At 38.2% G+C, this 12,794-nt stretch overlaps 1 protein-coding gene across 2 annotated transcripts; it reads right to left on the minus strand.

The window, feature by feature from the left end:
- Positions 1-304: 304 nt before the first annotated feature.
- gmppaa (GDP-mannose pyrophosphorylase Aa) lies at positions 305-10,923 on the minus strand. Of its 2 annotated transcripts, XM_005745689.1 has the most exons (13): positions 10,731-10,923; positions 8,667-8,764; positions 8,342-8,445; positions 7,865-8,057; positions 7,633-7,692; positions 7,416-7,546; positions 7,255-7,269; positions 4,020-4,154; positions 3,599-3,696; positions 3,460-3,506; positions 3,168-3,260; positions 1,253-1,421; positions 305-897 (listed from the first exon to the last, which is right to left on the minus strand). In XM_005745689.1, the coding sequence occupies exons 1-13, from the start codon at positions 10,795-10,797 to the stop codon at positions 797-799; spliced, it is 1,311 nt and encodes a 436-aa protein (XP_005745746.1). In that variant the 5' UTR covers positions 10,798-10,923; the 3' UTR covers positions 305-796. The 2 variants fall into 2 exon arrangements, with proteins under 2 accessions (XP_005745746.1, XP_005745747.1); XM_005745690.1 differs by lacking the exon at positions 7,255-7,269.
- Positions 10,924-12,794: the final 1,871 nt, after the last annotated feature.

Genomic DNA, 12,794 nt, shown 5'->3' on the forward strand with positions numbered 1-12,794 from the left:
ATAATTAAAGCAAAAGTACCGAAGTGATCATGGGTGCCTAATAAGTAAATGTTAATGTGCTGTATACATAAACTGGAAGAGTTTCTTCAGTGATTGCACAATTTAAGTATCTCGTGTTGCTGGGAAAAGCACTCCACTCCCACAAAATTCACATTTCCAAAGGCAACATTGCTTGATTGCAATGTAAATCTCAAGTCTGCTGATTTATTTTGATGGCAGACAATTCTTTAGACTAACAATGAAGCTGCTAAAAGGTTTTAATCAGCGCTCCGGAAAAATAATCACTTCTTAAAATTAACCACAGTTGGTAGCCAGTGATTTTTATTTTCCAATAATTTCCCGTCTCATGTTGAAGTAACAGTTCACGTTTGTCAAGGATGCCCTTGAGAAACAGAATATGTGTTATCTATAAACTCTTTTTTTTTATTATTTAATTTTTTACATCATATTAAATCCAACTACATACATTACATTAGTGTCTGCGGTAATTTTACAGTTCGGTAAATTTAATAAGTAAAAACAATATAAAACCTCTGGCATGACGGAACCTTTCAAGGTGAATCAACATGCATGATTAGCCTCTCTCTAATGTTGCTGACACTCAATGTTGCATAAAGGCTCGAGGACAAATATATATATATAAAAAGAAAAATCTATCTTTCAAAACTATGAAATGAATCTTCCATATATTCATTTCTGACATCTTATATACAGTAACTCAGAGACAGAGCCAGCAGTTGGGCAGCAGCATCCTTCATCAGTGACAATAAGTGGACAGAAGCGTGAGGAAGATTAACTAGAGAATAATTTGGTTTTTGAAGCCGCGGTTGAGGTCTTTATGTGGGAGGACAATTGAGTTCAGTATAATCACCTCAGAGGGGATCGTCACGTTACAACCTGAGGAGACAAAGCAAGGCAGTATTAAGTCTCTGCAAAGGACAAAGACAGTTTATTGCTGTGCTGACTCTCACATCACTCCCTAACATCATTTGTGTAGCTCTTTTTAGCCACAGTTTACTGAAATGTAAAAACAAGTGTGACAATTAGAGAATTTTAATTTGCATACCACCTCATTCAAAGTGCCTTACCTGTGATTTACAAGCTTATTCACAAATATCTTAAATAACTATTCAAATACATGCAGGAACTGGGCCTTAGGTATTGGTTTCTTTCCAATAACTTCATTTCTCAGAACAATATACCGAACACAATATTTGAACAGATATATAATTTCAAGTCAGAGCAGGCTTACCTAGAATTGTAATTGAGGGGGTGAGTTTTCCTTCTCTGAAGAGTGTCTCGCTGTCGATCTTTGCATAGGGATCATTTGGATTTGGGTCACTTGGGGTTCCCTCTACTCTTGCCCACTTGCCAATGGTACTATCCCATCCCACAATGCTGTTCAAAACACAGCAGTGATCCTTGTGGAAGAGGGGGAAAGGAAGTTAGTCAAAAATCGGGAAGCCTTCAGCAGGTAATTGTTGTGTTTCAAGTCTCCACATCTGCTTTAATACAGGTGTTCCAAATTCTGGGGGAGACGGGGGGATATGAGGTCACGTATTCCAAGGATACCTGACCATAGTGTGTAACAATCAATTCAGTGATTCTATTGGCTCTCAGAGATAATATAGATAAGAATAGAGGGTGGAATATGCTCTTTTTCTTTTCCTATGTGGTCCCCATCTTACACTTGATTATTTTGCGGAACCCTTGGCTATAGGTCATTAGTCCTTGGAAGCCCTGAAACTCCACTTTAAGCATCACTCCTCCATTAGAGATTGTTCAAACATGAAGAGAGGAAAAAAGCAGTGAGTATTACAACAGGTAGTGATGATTTGTAAGTATCGCTTAAATTACAAATTGTTCTTCTAGGCAATGCACAATGAAAACCAATAAGTCACCAGCAGTATAAATTCATTTTAAAAGGCTGCCAGTCATCGCTGGAGGTGTGGGATTCAATTATTCCGGCCTCAAAATCGTTAAAAATGACATCTTTGTGTGAGGTGCATGCAACGATATTTCTAGTGTGACAGATGAGTAAAGATAAATTTCAGAGAGGTCACAGCTGAAGTGTGGATAAAATGTAAAGCTGATCACTTCAGATAAATTCACCTCCATGTCAATTAGTTTGATGTTTAGTATAATGCCAAGCAAGACATGTCTGATGAAGTGAAGCAAGTTGAGCAGGGAATTGGAAATTACATTGCTCAACTTTAAAGGAACGCTATTAAATCAGAGTATCAAGTCAGTTAAACTTCTGGAATATTTATCTGGTCAGTTAAGTAGCAGAGAGGGTTGTTAATCAGTTTCAGGTGCTTTCGTCTTAATGAAATTAACAACAGGTGCACTAGAAAAGAAGCAGTGATGAAACAACATCCTTACTTCCTATTTTTTCACTGTAGTTTTGTATTCAGGTAGGGTCAGTGTCACCACTGGTAGCATGAGGCGATACCTGGACCCTACAGGGGCTGCATAGGTAGTCCAACTCCCCCAGGAAGTCACATGAAGACATGCAATTACTAAAAGGTTTGCTTTGTCTATGAGCAGGGCCTCAAGAGCATGGAGGAGATAGACAGTTACTCTAGGAGAGCTGAACAGGGTCGTAGAAGCTTCCTAATCCATCAGCAGCACTGGCATCTGCTCCTTTGTGCAAAGAGGAGAAGGTGCACAACAATGCATGGCCTCATGTGGCAGTTTGTATGCAGGCAGTTCCTAAAGAATGAAGGAGGTCATACCACCGACTGGCCCCCATGATCGCCCAACCTAAATCCAATCATGTTTCGGTCCATTCGATGCCGCATTGCACCTCAGACTGTCCCGGAGCTCAGTGACGCTGAGGTCCAGATGTGGGAGGATATCCCCCTGGACACCATCTGCCTCATCATCAGGAACATGCGCCCATCTTGCCAGACATGCATACAAGCACGCAGGGGCCACATAAACTACTGAGTACCATTTTGAGTTGCAATTTTTGGCAAAATAGACTGTCACGTCATTTTTTCCACTTCTGACTTTCAGGTGTCTTTGAATACAACCCTCTGTAAGTTGATCACTTTCATTTCCAACCTGTCATCCTTTCATTCCTAACACGTTACCCAGTCCATATCAGTATCGATATCACGCATGATTTTTTTCTAACAGTGTACTTTATATTCAGAGGCAGTCACCTGTAAATTTGCACCATGGAGGATGATAGATTCTCGAACTCTGACACCAGCGCCAATAGTCACTCCAGTGCCGATGGAAACGTTGGGACCCAACTGCAAAGAGAAAATAAATTACTGCGTGAGATAATATCTGTACCATTTCAACTAGTAACACCAAATTAACTTATCAGACCATCTAAAAGCACATTCTTCTCTTTTTTAGAGTTAAATGCAGTACAAAATTTTTAATATGAGGCTCTGCTGTTAACAGGACATGCCATTTCTATTTAAAGCATATAAGGAAAACCCTTACCACAGCTGTGGGATCAATATTAGCTGTAGGATGAATATAGACATTACCTGGAGAAAGGAAAAGAAAGCAAGTCTAAATAGATTTGTTTGTGTTATTATGAGGAAGGAAAAAAAAGATACAGGAAGTTAATAAATTGTACCAGTTATTTTGGGGCCTCCCTCCTTATTTGACGCCAGTCTTTCAGGATGAGTTGTGTGATACTGGTTGAGGTACAATCGACTGGCATAAATTGCAGACCTGAGGGGGGAAAAAAGTCAAAGAAATAAAATAAATAAATGAGTATAAATCAAGAGTCTCTTCATTTAAGGTGGTAATTTACATTTTTGTACAGCTTATAGCATAATCGCACTGCACAAAGACTTCCTTGGTGAGTCTACATGGACTGTATAAACAACTATAAAAACTCACTCTCTGTGTCAAAGAAATAAGTTGTACTTCAACAAGGTTTGGAGCCTATATGCATGCAAGTCCAGTGTCTCCCATATTCTTTGACATTCAGGGTTGCAGTATCAAATTTATGCTCTCTTGAATGCGACACCATTTATGACACATTCACTCACCCTGCAGATTTAATCTGGCTCCAGAAGCTGAGGGTTTTATATACGTAGAGTTTTCCCTGTCCTGCCAGGGCAGTGAAAATGTCCTGCTCCAGCCTGATGGCCTCAGCTCGGTGCCAGCCGTTGGTTGGCTCCTCTCTGCCAGAAATAGATCATCAGTCGCACAGAGTTACAAATCCCATTTTTTAAAATATTGTGCACAAAGCTTGAGGCTGGAATTAAATTCAAGACAGAATCGGCATAAACTACCCTCAACTGAACGAAACTTTATTTTTCAAGTGTCAGCTGAAACCGTATATTTTCTGAATTTTGGAAAAAATGAGGTGACAAGTTTTCCAGAATTCATAACCTAAAGCTGTGGCCAAGCCTTGCCTGCTCACCAAGACGAAAACTGATGACTTGCATGCCAATGTTGCAGCGCAGACCAAGCACACCTATTTATAACCAGAGTTGGTCGTTAATGATCAGGTTCAGCTTTCTCTCCAAACATCAAATAAACAATTCACATATACAAAATGTGAAGTTTTATCACGTTCCTTTTTCTTGCCAAAGGTGAATAAAGAAATGAGAATTACATCCCGTTTTCCCCTTTCACTCCTCCTGTTCTTGAGTAGCTATTGAGATTCTTCAAATATTTAGTTGTGTACAAAAAAAAAAAACAAAGAAAAAAACAACAACAACCCAGCGGTTCCCATTACCTCTAAAGTCTCTTAAGAAAACATGAATTTATTGCCCTACTATCCAGCCTGCAGAGTCAAATGAGAACACTGAGTTAAAATGCATCACTGTTATCTTTGATGGTGTCAGTGCTGGGCTGAAACCAAAGCTGATTACCTAGTTGTGATCCAAAACTTAAGTAGAAGAGACTATGTGTTCCATACTAATCAGGGCCTCTGGCATAGTGTATTGTGAGAGCCCTGAGATGAAACAGAGTGTTAAATATTGATGAAAAGAATATTTTAAAGGATTGCACCCATAATCGAAGTTTTACCAAGAAGGAGGGGGTGTGGTTAGAGGCGAAGCGGTCCCCAAGAGACTGCAGTAAAAGCCTTCTTATTTCTATCAAGTATCTCTGATGTGTTCAACAATTTTGCTGATTCAGTGCCCAGCTTGATTTAAGTGCTATTGATGTTAGCAGGTGAATTATGCAAAGCGCGGTTTGACCTGTTGTAATATATTTCAAGTGTCCTTGGTGTGGTATTTGTTAGGTCAGCTACTGTACAGTGAAAACAAACTGAAAAAGTATCAAAGATTGTATTAAAAAAACCAAAAACATATATTGATCCCATGTTTTATTGTAGCTTCTGTGAAATAGCAGGGTACACTCAGTCCACATGCATATTATTATATTATAAAAAGCAAGTCTTCTAGTGAAGCGATGAGCAAAGCGAGACATCTGTATCAGTTTGACATGAAGCTTCACTATCTCGATTATAGTTTTTTTCTAGCTTATTCAGAGCAGAAACTATAGAGACAACTAAATGTGTTGAGCCTCTTTAAAAAATAAATAAATAAAGCGATCATTTCAAAATGCAGTTCCTCAGAAGAGCAGGTTACAATAGCGTAGATGTTTCTTTAAACCTACGCATATGGATGTGAATTGCATTTTGTCTATACTCTATAAATTTGCAACTACTCCTGGAAAAGGTAAGAGGACTGAATAACCATTCTTATTAAATATGAACATTATCCTCCATTACAGATGCTTTATGTAGTGCTCTACACTAGAGGGGTTAGCGATGTTTCATAAAAGCAGGCAATGGTACCTCCTGATCTGAAGCTAGTTAAGCTTCTAGGACATACTGAAGTCAGCAGCAGCAAAATCTTGGCTCCTGTTAATCTTGCTCTTGCCAAGAGCTTCAGTTTACTGTGTTTACTGGTTCATTCACTGCCTGCTAGTCCTTCAACATGACTGACTAGAGGTCAAAGACAGTAGGGAAAAATATGGGCAGAACAGAAGCTAGATGAATTTACTATCCTATCTAGAGGCGAAATGTGGTATTACACAGGCCAGACTAAAAGCCTATTTATACCTGCCCTTGTCACCATCCTGAAAAGCAACATCACAACTGCCGGCCTGAGTCATTTCAGTTTTTTGTGCCCCTTTTGACTTTTTGTAACTCTGGCACAGTTGGATTGAAGACACCAGTGTTCGATCAGTGATGTATCAGTATATATCAGGTGCTCAGGGATTCCCAGATTATACAAGGGGAGATGCTGCAAAAGGAGATAAGACTTTATGAAGAAAACTTTGTGTTGCTTTTTTTTCTGGTTTCAATTTTTTCTACTCTTATAGCAGTGCTGATGCAGAGGTTTTATCTGAGTGGTGACGCGCATATTTCAGCAGAAGAATGCAGCAAGTCTGGCATGCGCTCAGTGTCAGTATAAAGGCTCGTTTATACTCCGCTGCAGACACCGACATGGACAGCAGGAGATCTGACAGCTGAGCAGTGATTCCTGTTATACCTCTTTGAAGCCTGCAGCGCATGAGTAGTTGGCGTACTATAATGTAAAATCTCCGTGGATGACTTGGCATGGTCGTGAACAACAGGCAGACACACAGAAGGCCGCACAGACCCATCGTGCTCACTGTCTAATGACAAAATCTGCACGACTCTGACCTGAGCATGCCCTAGCAGACTTGCAGAAGTGGAAAGTATACTCAAGGTGGGGATGGCGCTGTGGTGATGTTACAGTTGTCATGTGACAAAACGACTGCAACGACGATAAGCAAACAATAATCTGGTTGGCATTCTAACATTACTAGATATCTTTTAAATACAATGCAGAGACATCTTTGACATAACATTATAGCTGTTGATACGTTTAGTTAATTTTCAACATCTTGAGCTGTTTCACAAAGCATAATCTTATTTATTTCTTAAAATAGTCCAGCTAGGACGTCATTAGTAAAACCTGGGTACACCAACAGAACAATGGTAAACTGAGTTTAAATTATGGCTTGTGTACAGACTGAAAAGTACTAAGTGACATTTTTTCACCTAGAAATCCAAAGAGCTGTTTTACCAGTTTCCAGTCTTTGTGTTAAGCTAAACAAAACTGAACTGAATGTAAACAGTGCTCAAAATGTCAGACCATGAAATCTAAGAAACAAAAAAATATTGTTTCCATGTCACTGTGCACAGAAAAGTGATACAAGTAGCATTCACAAGGAATTCTCACCCCATACACTAAGTGCTCTAAAACCACACCATGCAACCTAATCATACCCACTTACCCATCATAGGGATATCTGATGATTGTATGAAGAGACAGAAAACATGGCAGGGAGGAGAAAGGAAGGAAAAAAGACAAATGAAGAGAAACAAAGAAATGGAGTAAATGGTATTCACACACATTCCCACACACATACCAACAAGTGGGACAGCTACAACTCACAGTAACATGTCCTGCTGGTTCTTCTGGAAGACTGCGCCAATATGTTGGAAGATGTCTGGGTTAAAGAGGTATATACCACAGTTGATGATGTCACTCACAAATGTGCTTGGCTTTTCCACATAATGCAAGACCTACATATCAAAAAAGAAAGATTAATCATAATTTTAAGTTTCAGCAGTACAGAGTAACTGTCTAGGAAGACCAAATGGTTAAATACCTCGTTCGATTCTTCGTTTTCCACAATACAGCCATAATTCATGGATTGCTTTCTGTTTGCCTAATTAGAGAAAATGTCAATATAATTTAGCATAATCTCAAATTCTATAAAGAGAAAAGATCTAATATAACCATTTTAATTGTAGTCAAAAAGTCAAAGAAAAACCAACCAAGTAAATCTAGTTTTACTTTCACGACAGTTCACGTTCCAGAAACTAATTATAACGTTTTACCGTTGTCCCAAGGATAACAAAGCTGTTTGGTTCTCCGTGTTCTTTCTGAAAGCTGAGCATCTCTGTAAGAGGAAATGCTGAACAAACATCAGCATTCAGTACAAAGAAAGCCTCTGGACTGCCAGAGACAATCTGATCTCTGAAGTGATAGATGCCCCCTCCAGTGCCCAGGGCTGCATACTCCTGCAAGTACCTGTGGTGAGGAGTTAAGAAGAGTGAAATATCTACAGGTATTTAGCAATGGGCGTGCACAGTAGCAAGTAAAGCATTACATTTGCCACAAAAAAGAATAACTAAAGACAAACAGAATCAAAATGGTGTTCTGGTTTGTGTCGTATACAAAATGTATTTCTAAATCTTGACACTGAACTATCACATCCTCCTAATTCTCACAAGCTCGTGTCGCTGCTATCGATATACCCAGGAAATGTAAACATTTTTCTATAAAAAAGCAAAGCCAACAGCTCCACTGTTTACCTGATTGAAATTTTGAACTCCTGCTGTGCATTTAACAGAAATCTATTCAGTTCTTCATTTGGCTGATAAAAACCAATGAGCAAAATCTCCTTCATATTTGGAACCTATATATAAAAAAAGAAAACAAAAAGGATCAGCATTAGAGTGATTGTGGATGCTGTCTGTCACAAAACACAGGCCAAGAAATTCCCAACACCAACTACTAATGAGGCGACAGTTGCTTTAGTATTTTAAGAATTACTAAGCTCTTACAAAAAAGAAAAAAACAAACAAGAGCCAACATTTCAAAACTAGTGACAATCTGATACTTTAAAATGAAACTTACCTTGGCACATGCTTCAATGTGGTGCTGAAGCATGGGAACACCAGCTACTGGAAACAGGGGTTTGGGCACTTCAAATGACAGTGGCCTGAATCTTGTGCCTGAAAAACAGTGTTTGAATATTTTAAGAAAAATAATAATAACAACTTTATTTGTATAGCACTTTTCAAAACAAAGGATTACATGTGCGTAACAGTTCAAATTAAACTCACACATAGCAGATAGATATACAAGTTAACATTAAGACAAACAGACACAATCAACCACATGATTAGACATTCATTCAAACATACACACATACACACAATTTTACTATAGTTGAAAATAAAGAGGAAAAGATTAAGGGAAAGGTAACCTTTAAAAATTACTTTTAAGCTAATTTTAGAGTCATAGAGTCAGCAAACCTGATTGACTGAGGAAGGCAGTTGCACAGTTTAGGCAAAACAACCTCAAAAGCACAGTCACCTCTAGTTTTAAAGTCCGAGTGGCGGACAGGTTTTCTAACTCCGACTGAATAGCAGGTTTCATTTTTGTACCAGTTCTGAGGTGAATTAAAAAGACAAACAAGTGTCTTTTGAGATGCAAGCATTCACTGAGGTAGGAGGGGCTCTTGAGGTTGTTGGGCTTGACAGAAAAGTACAATTATGTGTCATCTGCATAAAAAATGATAGGAGAATCCATTTAAACTATTAAGCAGAAGCACATGTAACATATAGAAAGAAAACAGAAATTGTCCAAGAACTGAGCCCTGAGGGGTTCAGAGGTGGACATACATTGACTAATATGAATTCTGAGGTATCTGTTCAATAAGTATGAAGAAAACCATTTGAAAGCAGTACCAGTGATGCCAGCCTGTTTTGTAGTCTATTAATAAGAGTAGCACGAACAAAGGCTGCAGATAAGTCAAGCAAGACTAAAATAGAATGTTCACCCTTCTCTTAGTGCATAAGAATGCCATTGGCAATCTCCAATAAAGCTGTTTCAGAGCTGTGGTTTTGTTGGTAACCCGACTGGAATTTATTTAACTTATTTTAAGATGTTCTTCCTTCAACAATCTAAAGACACTAACGAGCAAGAACTTCCTCAAGGCTTTTAGAAATAAACAGGAGTTTGGAAATTGGCTTGTAATTATATAAAACAGTGGGATCTAAGGATATTTTTTCAGCAGCGGAAAGACACTTGCTGTTTTAATGCTCAGGGTCTCACTTGTGTCATCACTATATAACAAGGAGTTTATGCATGAGAAGATCTGCATTTACTAATCTGCCTACAGTTCTGAGTGCTTGGGTTGGTAGTCTATTCTTTACATCACTTTCACCTTCACCATGCTCTCACACTCAATTCTGTCATCATCACTCTGTTCTTGCCTGCCTTCTGCGAGCTTCTGTTCTGTGTGCTTTACATATCAGTCCTCTTCTATAATTTTGTCTTTCAATCTTTCACGATTTATTTTTTTTTATGTATTATTTTATTTATTTTATTATTTGTTTTGGGCTGTTCCTCCAAAGCATGCCATCTTCTGTTTGAAAATGGAAAAATCTGAGCAAATCATATCACGAGGGCTCAGTCGTTAAAAAGATAAGAATACAAAGCAGACACAGTAAAGGGTACTGTATGTATGTAGCTGGTTTCTCCTAAGTATAAAATAAAAGACAGACGATCTTGCCGAGCTATAGAGCCTTTCATTACACACCCATTAACTTTATTATTAAACTTTACTATTTTTTTTAAATAGAATAAGTAATCTAAAATACTTTTCTATAAATAACTGTCACGCTTGCTGAGAGGGAATGACATTAATGCATCAGTAGTGGAAGGCAAGCTAAAGTTTTGGGGGGTTTTCCAAAAAAAAAATCTGTGCTCAGGTTGGACTATAGTTTACAAGACGTGGTGATAAAATATTAGGGTATAAAAGCTATATGGGTAAGATTTAACTTCTTGTTCGTGGGACACGTTGTGACACGTCAGTGATAAAAACAACTTCAGCCAGCCTGTTAGCATTAGCAGCCTAGCCTTGCTTTAAACACACGTTAATGACTTTGAAAACACGCCAAGGAAAAGAGTTACCTTTCTGGGGGCCTCCGATTAAAATGACCGACTTCAACATCTTGACAGAAACGCTGCTTGGTGACATGCAAGACCTGGCTGGAAACTATCTGCAGCAGTAAGCAACAGCTGTGAGAGCATTTCCGCACTCACTTCCTGATTGTGACGTTAACGAGATTATCGTGAAATCACGGACCAGAGTGTTCGGAGTGAAACGGAGTCGAGCGCCTGAAAGCTTTGGACTACAAATGCTCTTTTGAAATCACCAGAATATGCCTTTGTGTACGTGCGACAATATTTCAAGATTATGTTTAACTGCATCAATTATGATGTTATTAATTTATAGTATGCTAAATATTATAAATACTAAAAATATATCAATTATAATATCACTGCAAACTCTTATATAAATTATATCCAGGCTCAGTAAACCTTGTGTACCTTATGTGTCTCCTATACATCAAACTAAACATCTGAACTTTTTTTTTTCTTAAAACTCCTTCTTTGTGCTTTAATATTGTTACATTATTTGTTTGTTTGTTTGTATATTTTTTTAATGTAGCATACTTCTTCTAGGTGCTTCCTTTAGAGGTCGTCACAGTGGATCTTCCCCCATCTCACTTTATCTCGAGCATTCAGTTTTATCACACCAAATCTTTGCATGTCCTTCAGTACATCCATGAACCTTTTCTATGGTCTTCCTTTTTTCCTCCTGCCTGGCAGCACAATTTAAAACACTCATTGTCCAATATATATCCCCTGTCCCTCCTCTACCCATGTCCAAACCACTTCAGTCTTGTGTCTCTTAACTTTGTCTCCAGACCACTCAGCCCAAGCTGTCTCTCTGATGTGTTCATGTCTAATGTATTTCATTGTGGTCACTCCCAGTGAAAACATTGCATCTGTAAGTGTTCCACCTTCAGTTCCACCTCTTGTCAAGCCAAACATGATAACATTTTTTAATTTTTTTTATATATACACCTAAGTGCTTTCGATCTAACTTTCACATTCCAACTTGGTATTCAGTATCTTGCCCATGGATACTTTGGCATGCAGACTGGATCAGCCACCCTTCAAGCAGCCACCCTTTGATCAAGTCATTGAACTACCAACCTCCTGATTAGTAGATAACATGTTCTACGTCCTGAGCTAAACCCCATACCACATTATACAAAATTTAGTCTTGAAAGACTTTGCAACCGTGTTGTGAAAACATTCTAAATGACCTTTTTTTTAGTGAGAAAATAAGAGTATGAAGACCTGGGTCTGACATATCTTTGATTACTGCAGTAGACAGCCCAAGCATATCTAGACTAGACTAGACTAGCACAATATTAACTGATTATACTTAATCCTAAACCTGTAATGTGCCACAGTTTGCCATTTCTCACTTGCACTGTATTATAGCGCTTATTTTAGTTCTAATAAATCCAGTTCTACCTTTGTAAAAAAAAAAAAAAAACAGGGTATAAAATCTGATTATTACAAAAAACAGGATTGTAATCCTACAGCTTGCTGTAATATATTCTTACTGTTCATCTATTCCTTTTTTAGAACATCTCTTGCATCCACACAAAGTAGGTTATTCCCTTATTTCAGCTGAGGGAAGTTCTAGCAGTGGGGAAAATATCTCAGCTGTCAGTTTTGAATGCTTGCAAAGACAACACTTACACAGCTCTAATAGAAGAGTTTACTTTCATACTTACTCATTAAAACATAACCTGAAGTAAAACAGTCTCCCATGTGGTAGTATTCATAACTCAAACATATGCAAATAAGGTGCGAGTCTGCATCAAACAAACAGAATAACATTTTAGTCAACAATCACCAAGGGACAAGGTGCTCTGGTACAGGCTTTTCTGGAGGAGCAACACAGAAATCTGAAGCGCTTTCAAACCCCCTCAAAACTTTAAAGATTTATTTCTTTTTCATTTTGGCCCTCTGCACTTAGACAGAAACTGCGTTATACTTCCTTTGTATAAAAAAAAGACACAAAGAAGGAAAACAAAATGTGCAAAAGAGGACTGTTTTCTCCACTGTATTGTCACACATTTTATGCTATCAAATGTTCTTATAAAATCATAA

The sequence above is a fragment of the Pundamilia nyererei genome, unplaced genomic scaffold (assembly GCF_000239375.1).
Source record: "Pundamilia nyererei isolate P.nyererei 1_Seehausen unplaced genomic scaffold, PunNye1.0 scaffold00163, whole genome shotgun sequence".
NCBI lineage: Eukaryota > Metazoa > Chordata > Actinopteri > Cichliformes > Cichlidae > Pundamilia > Pundamilia nyererei.

Coding starts and splice junctions, on each gene's coding strand:
- gmppaa (XM_005745689.1), bottom strand. CDS start 10,797: ATGTCACCAAGCAGCGTTTCTGTCAAGATGTTGAAGTCGGTCATTTTA. Junction 8,058..8,341: donor GAGTTCAAAATTTCAATCAG/GTAAACAGTGGA, acceptor TCCTCACCACAG/GTACTTGCAGGAGTATGCAG. Junction 3,261..3,459: donor ATATTGATCCCACAGCTGTG/GTAAGGGTTTTC, acceptor TTCTCTTTGCAG/TTGGGTCCCAACGTTTCCAT.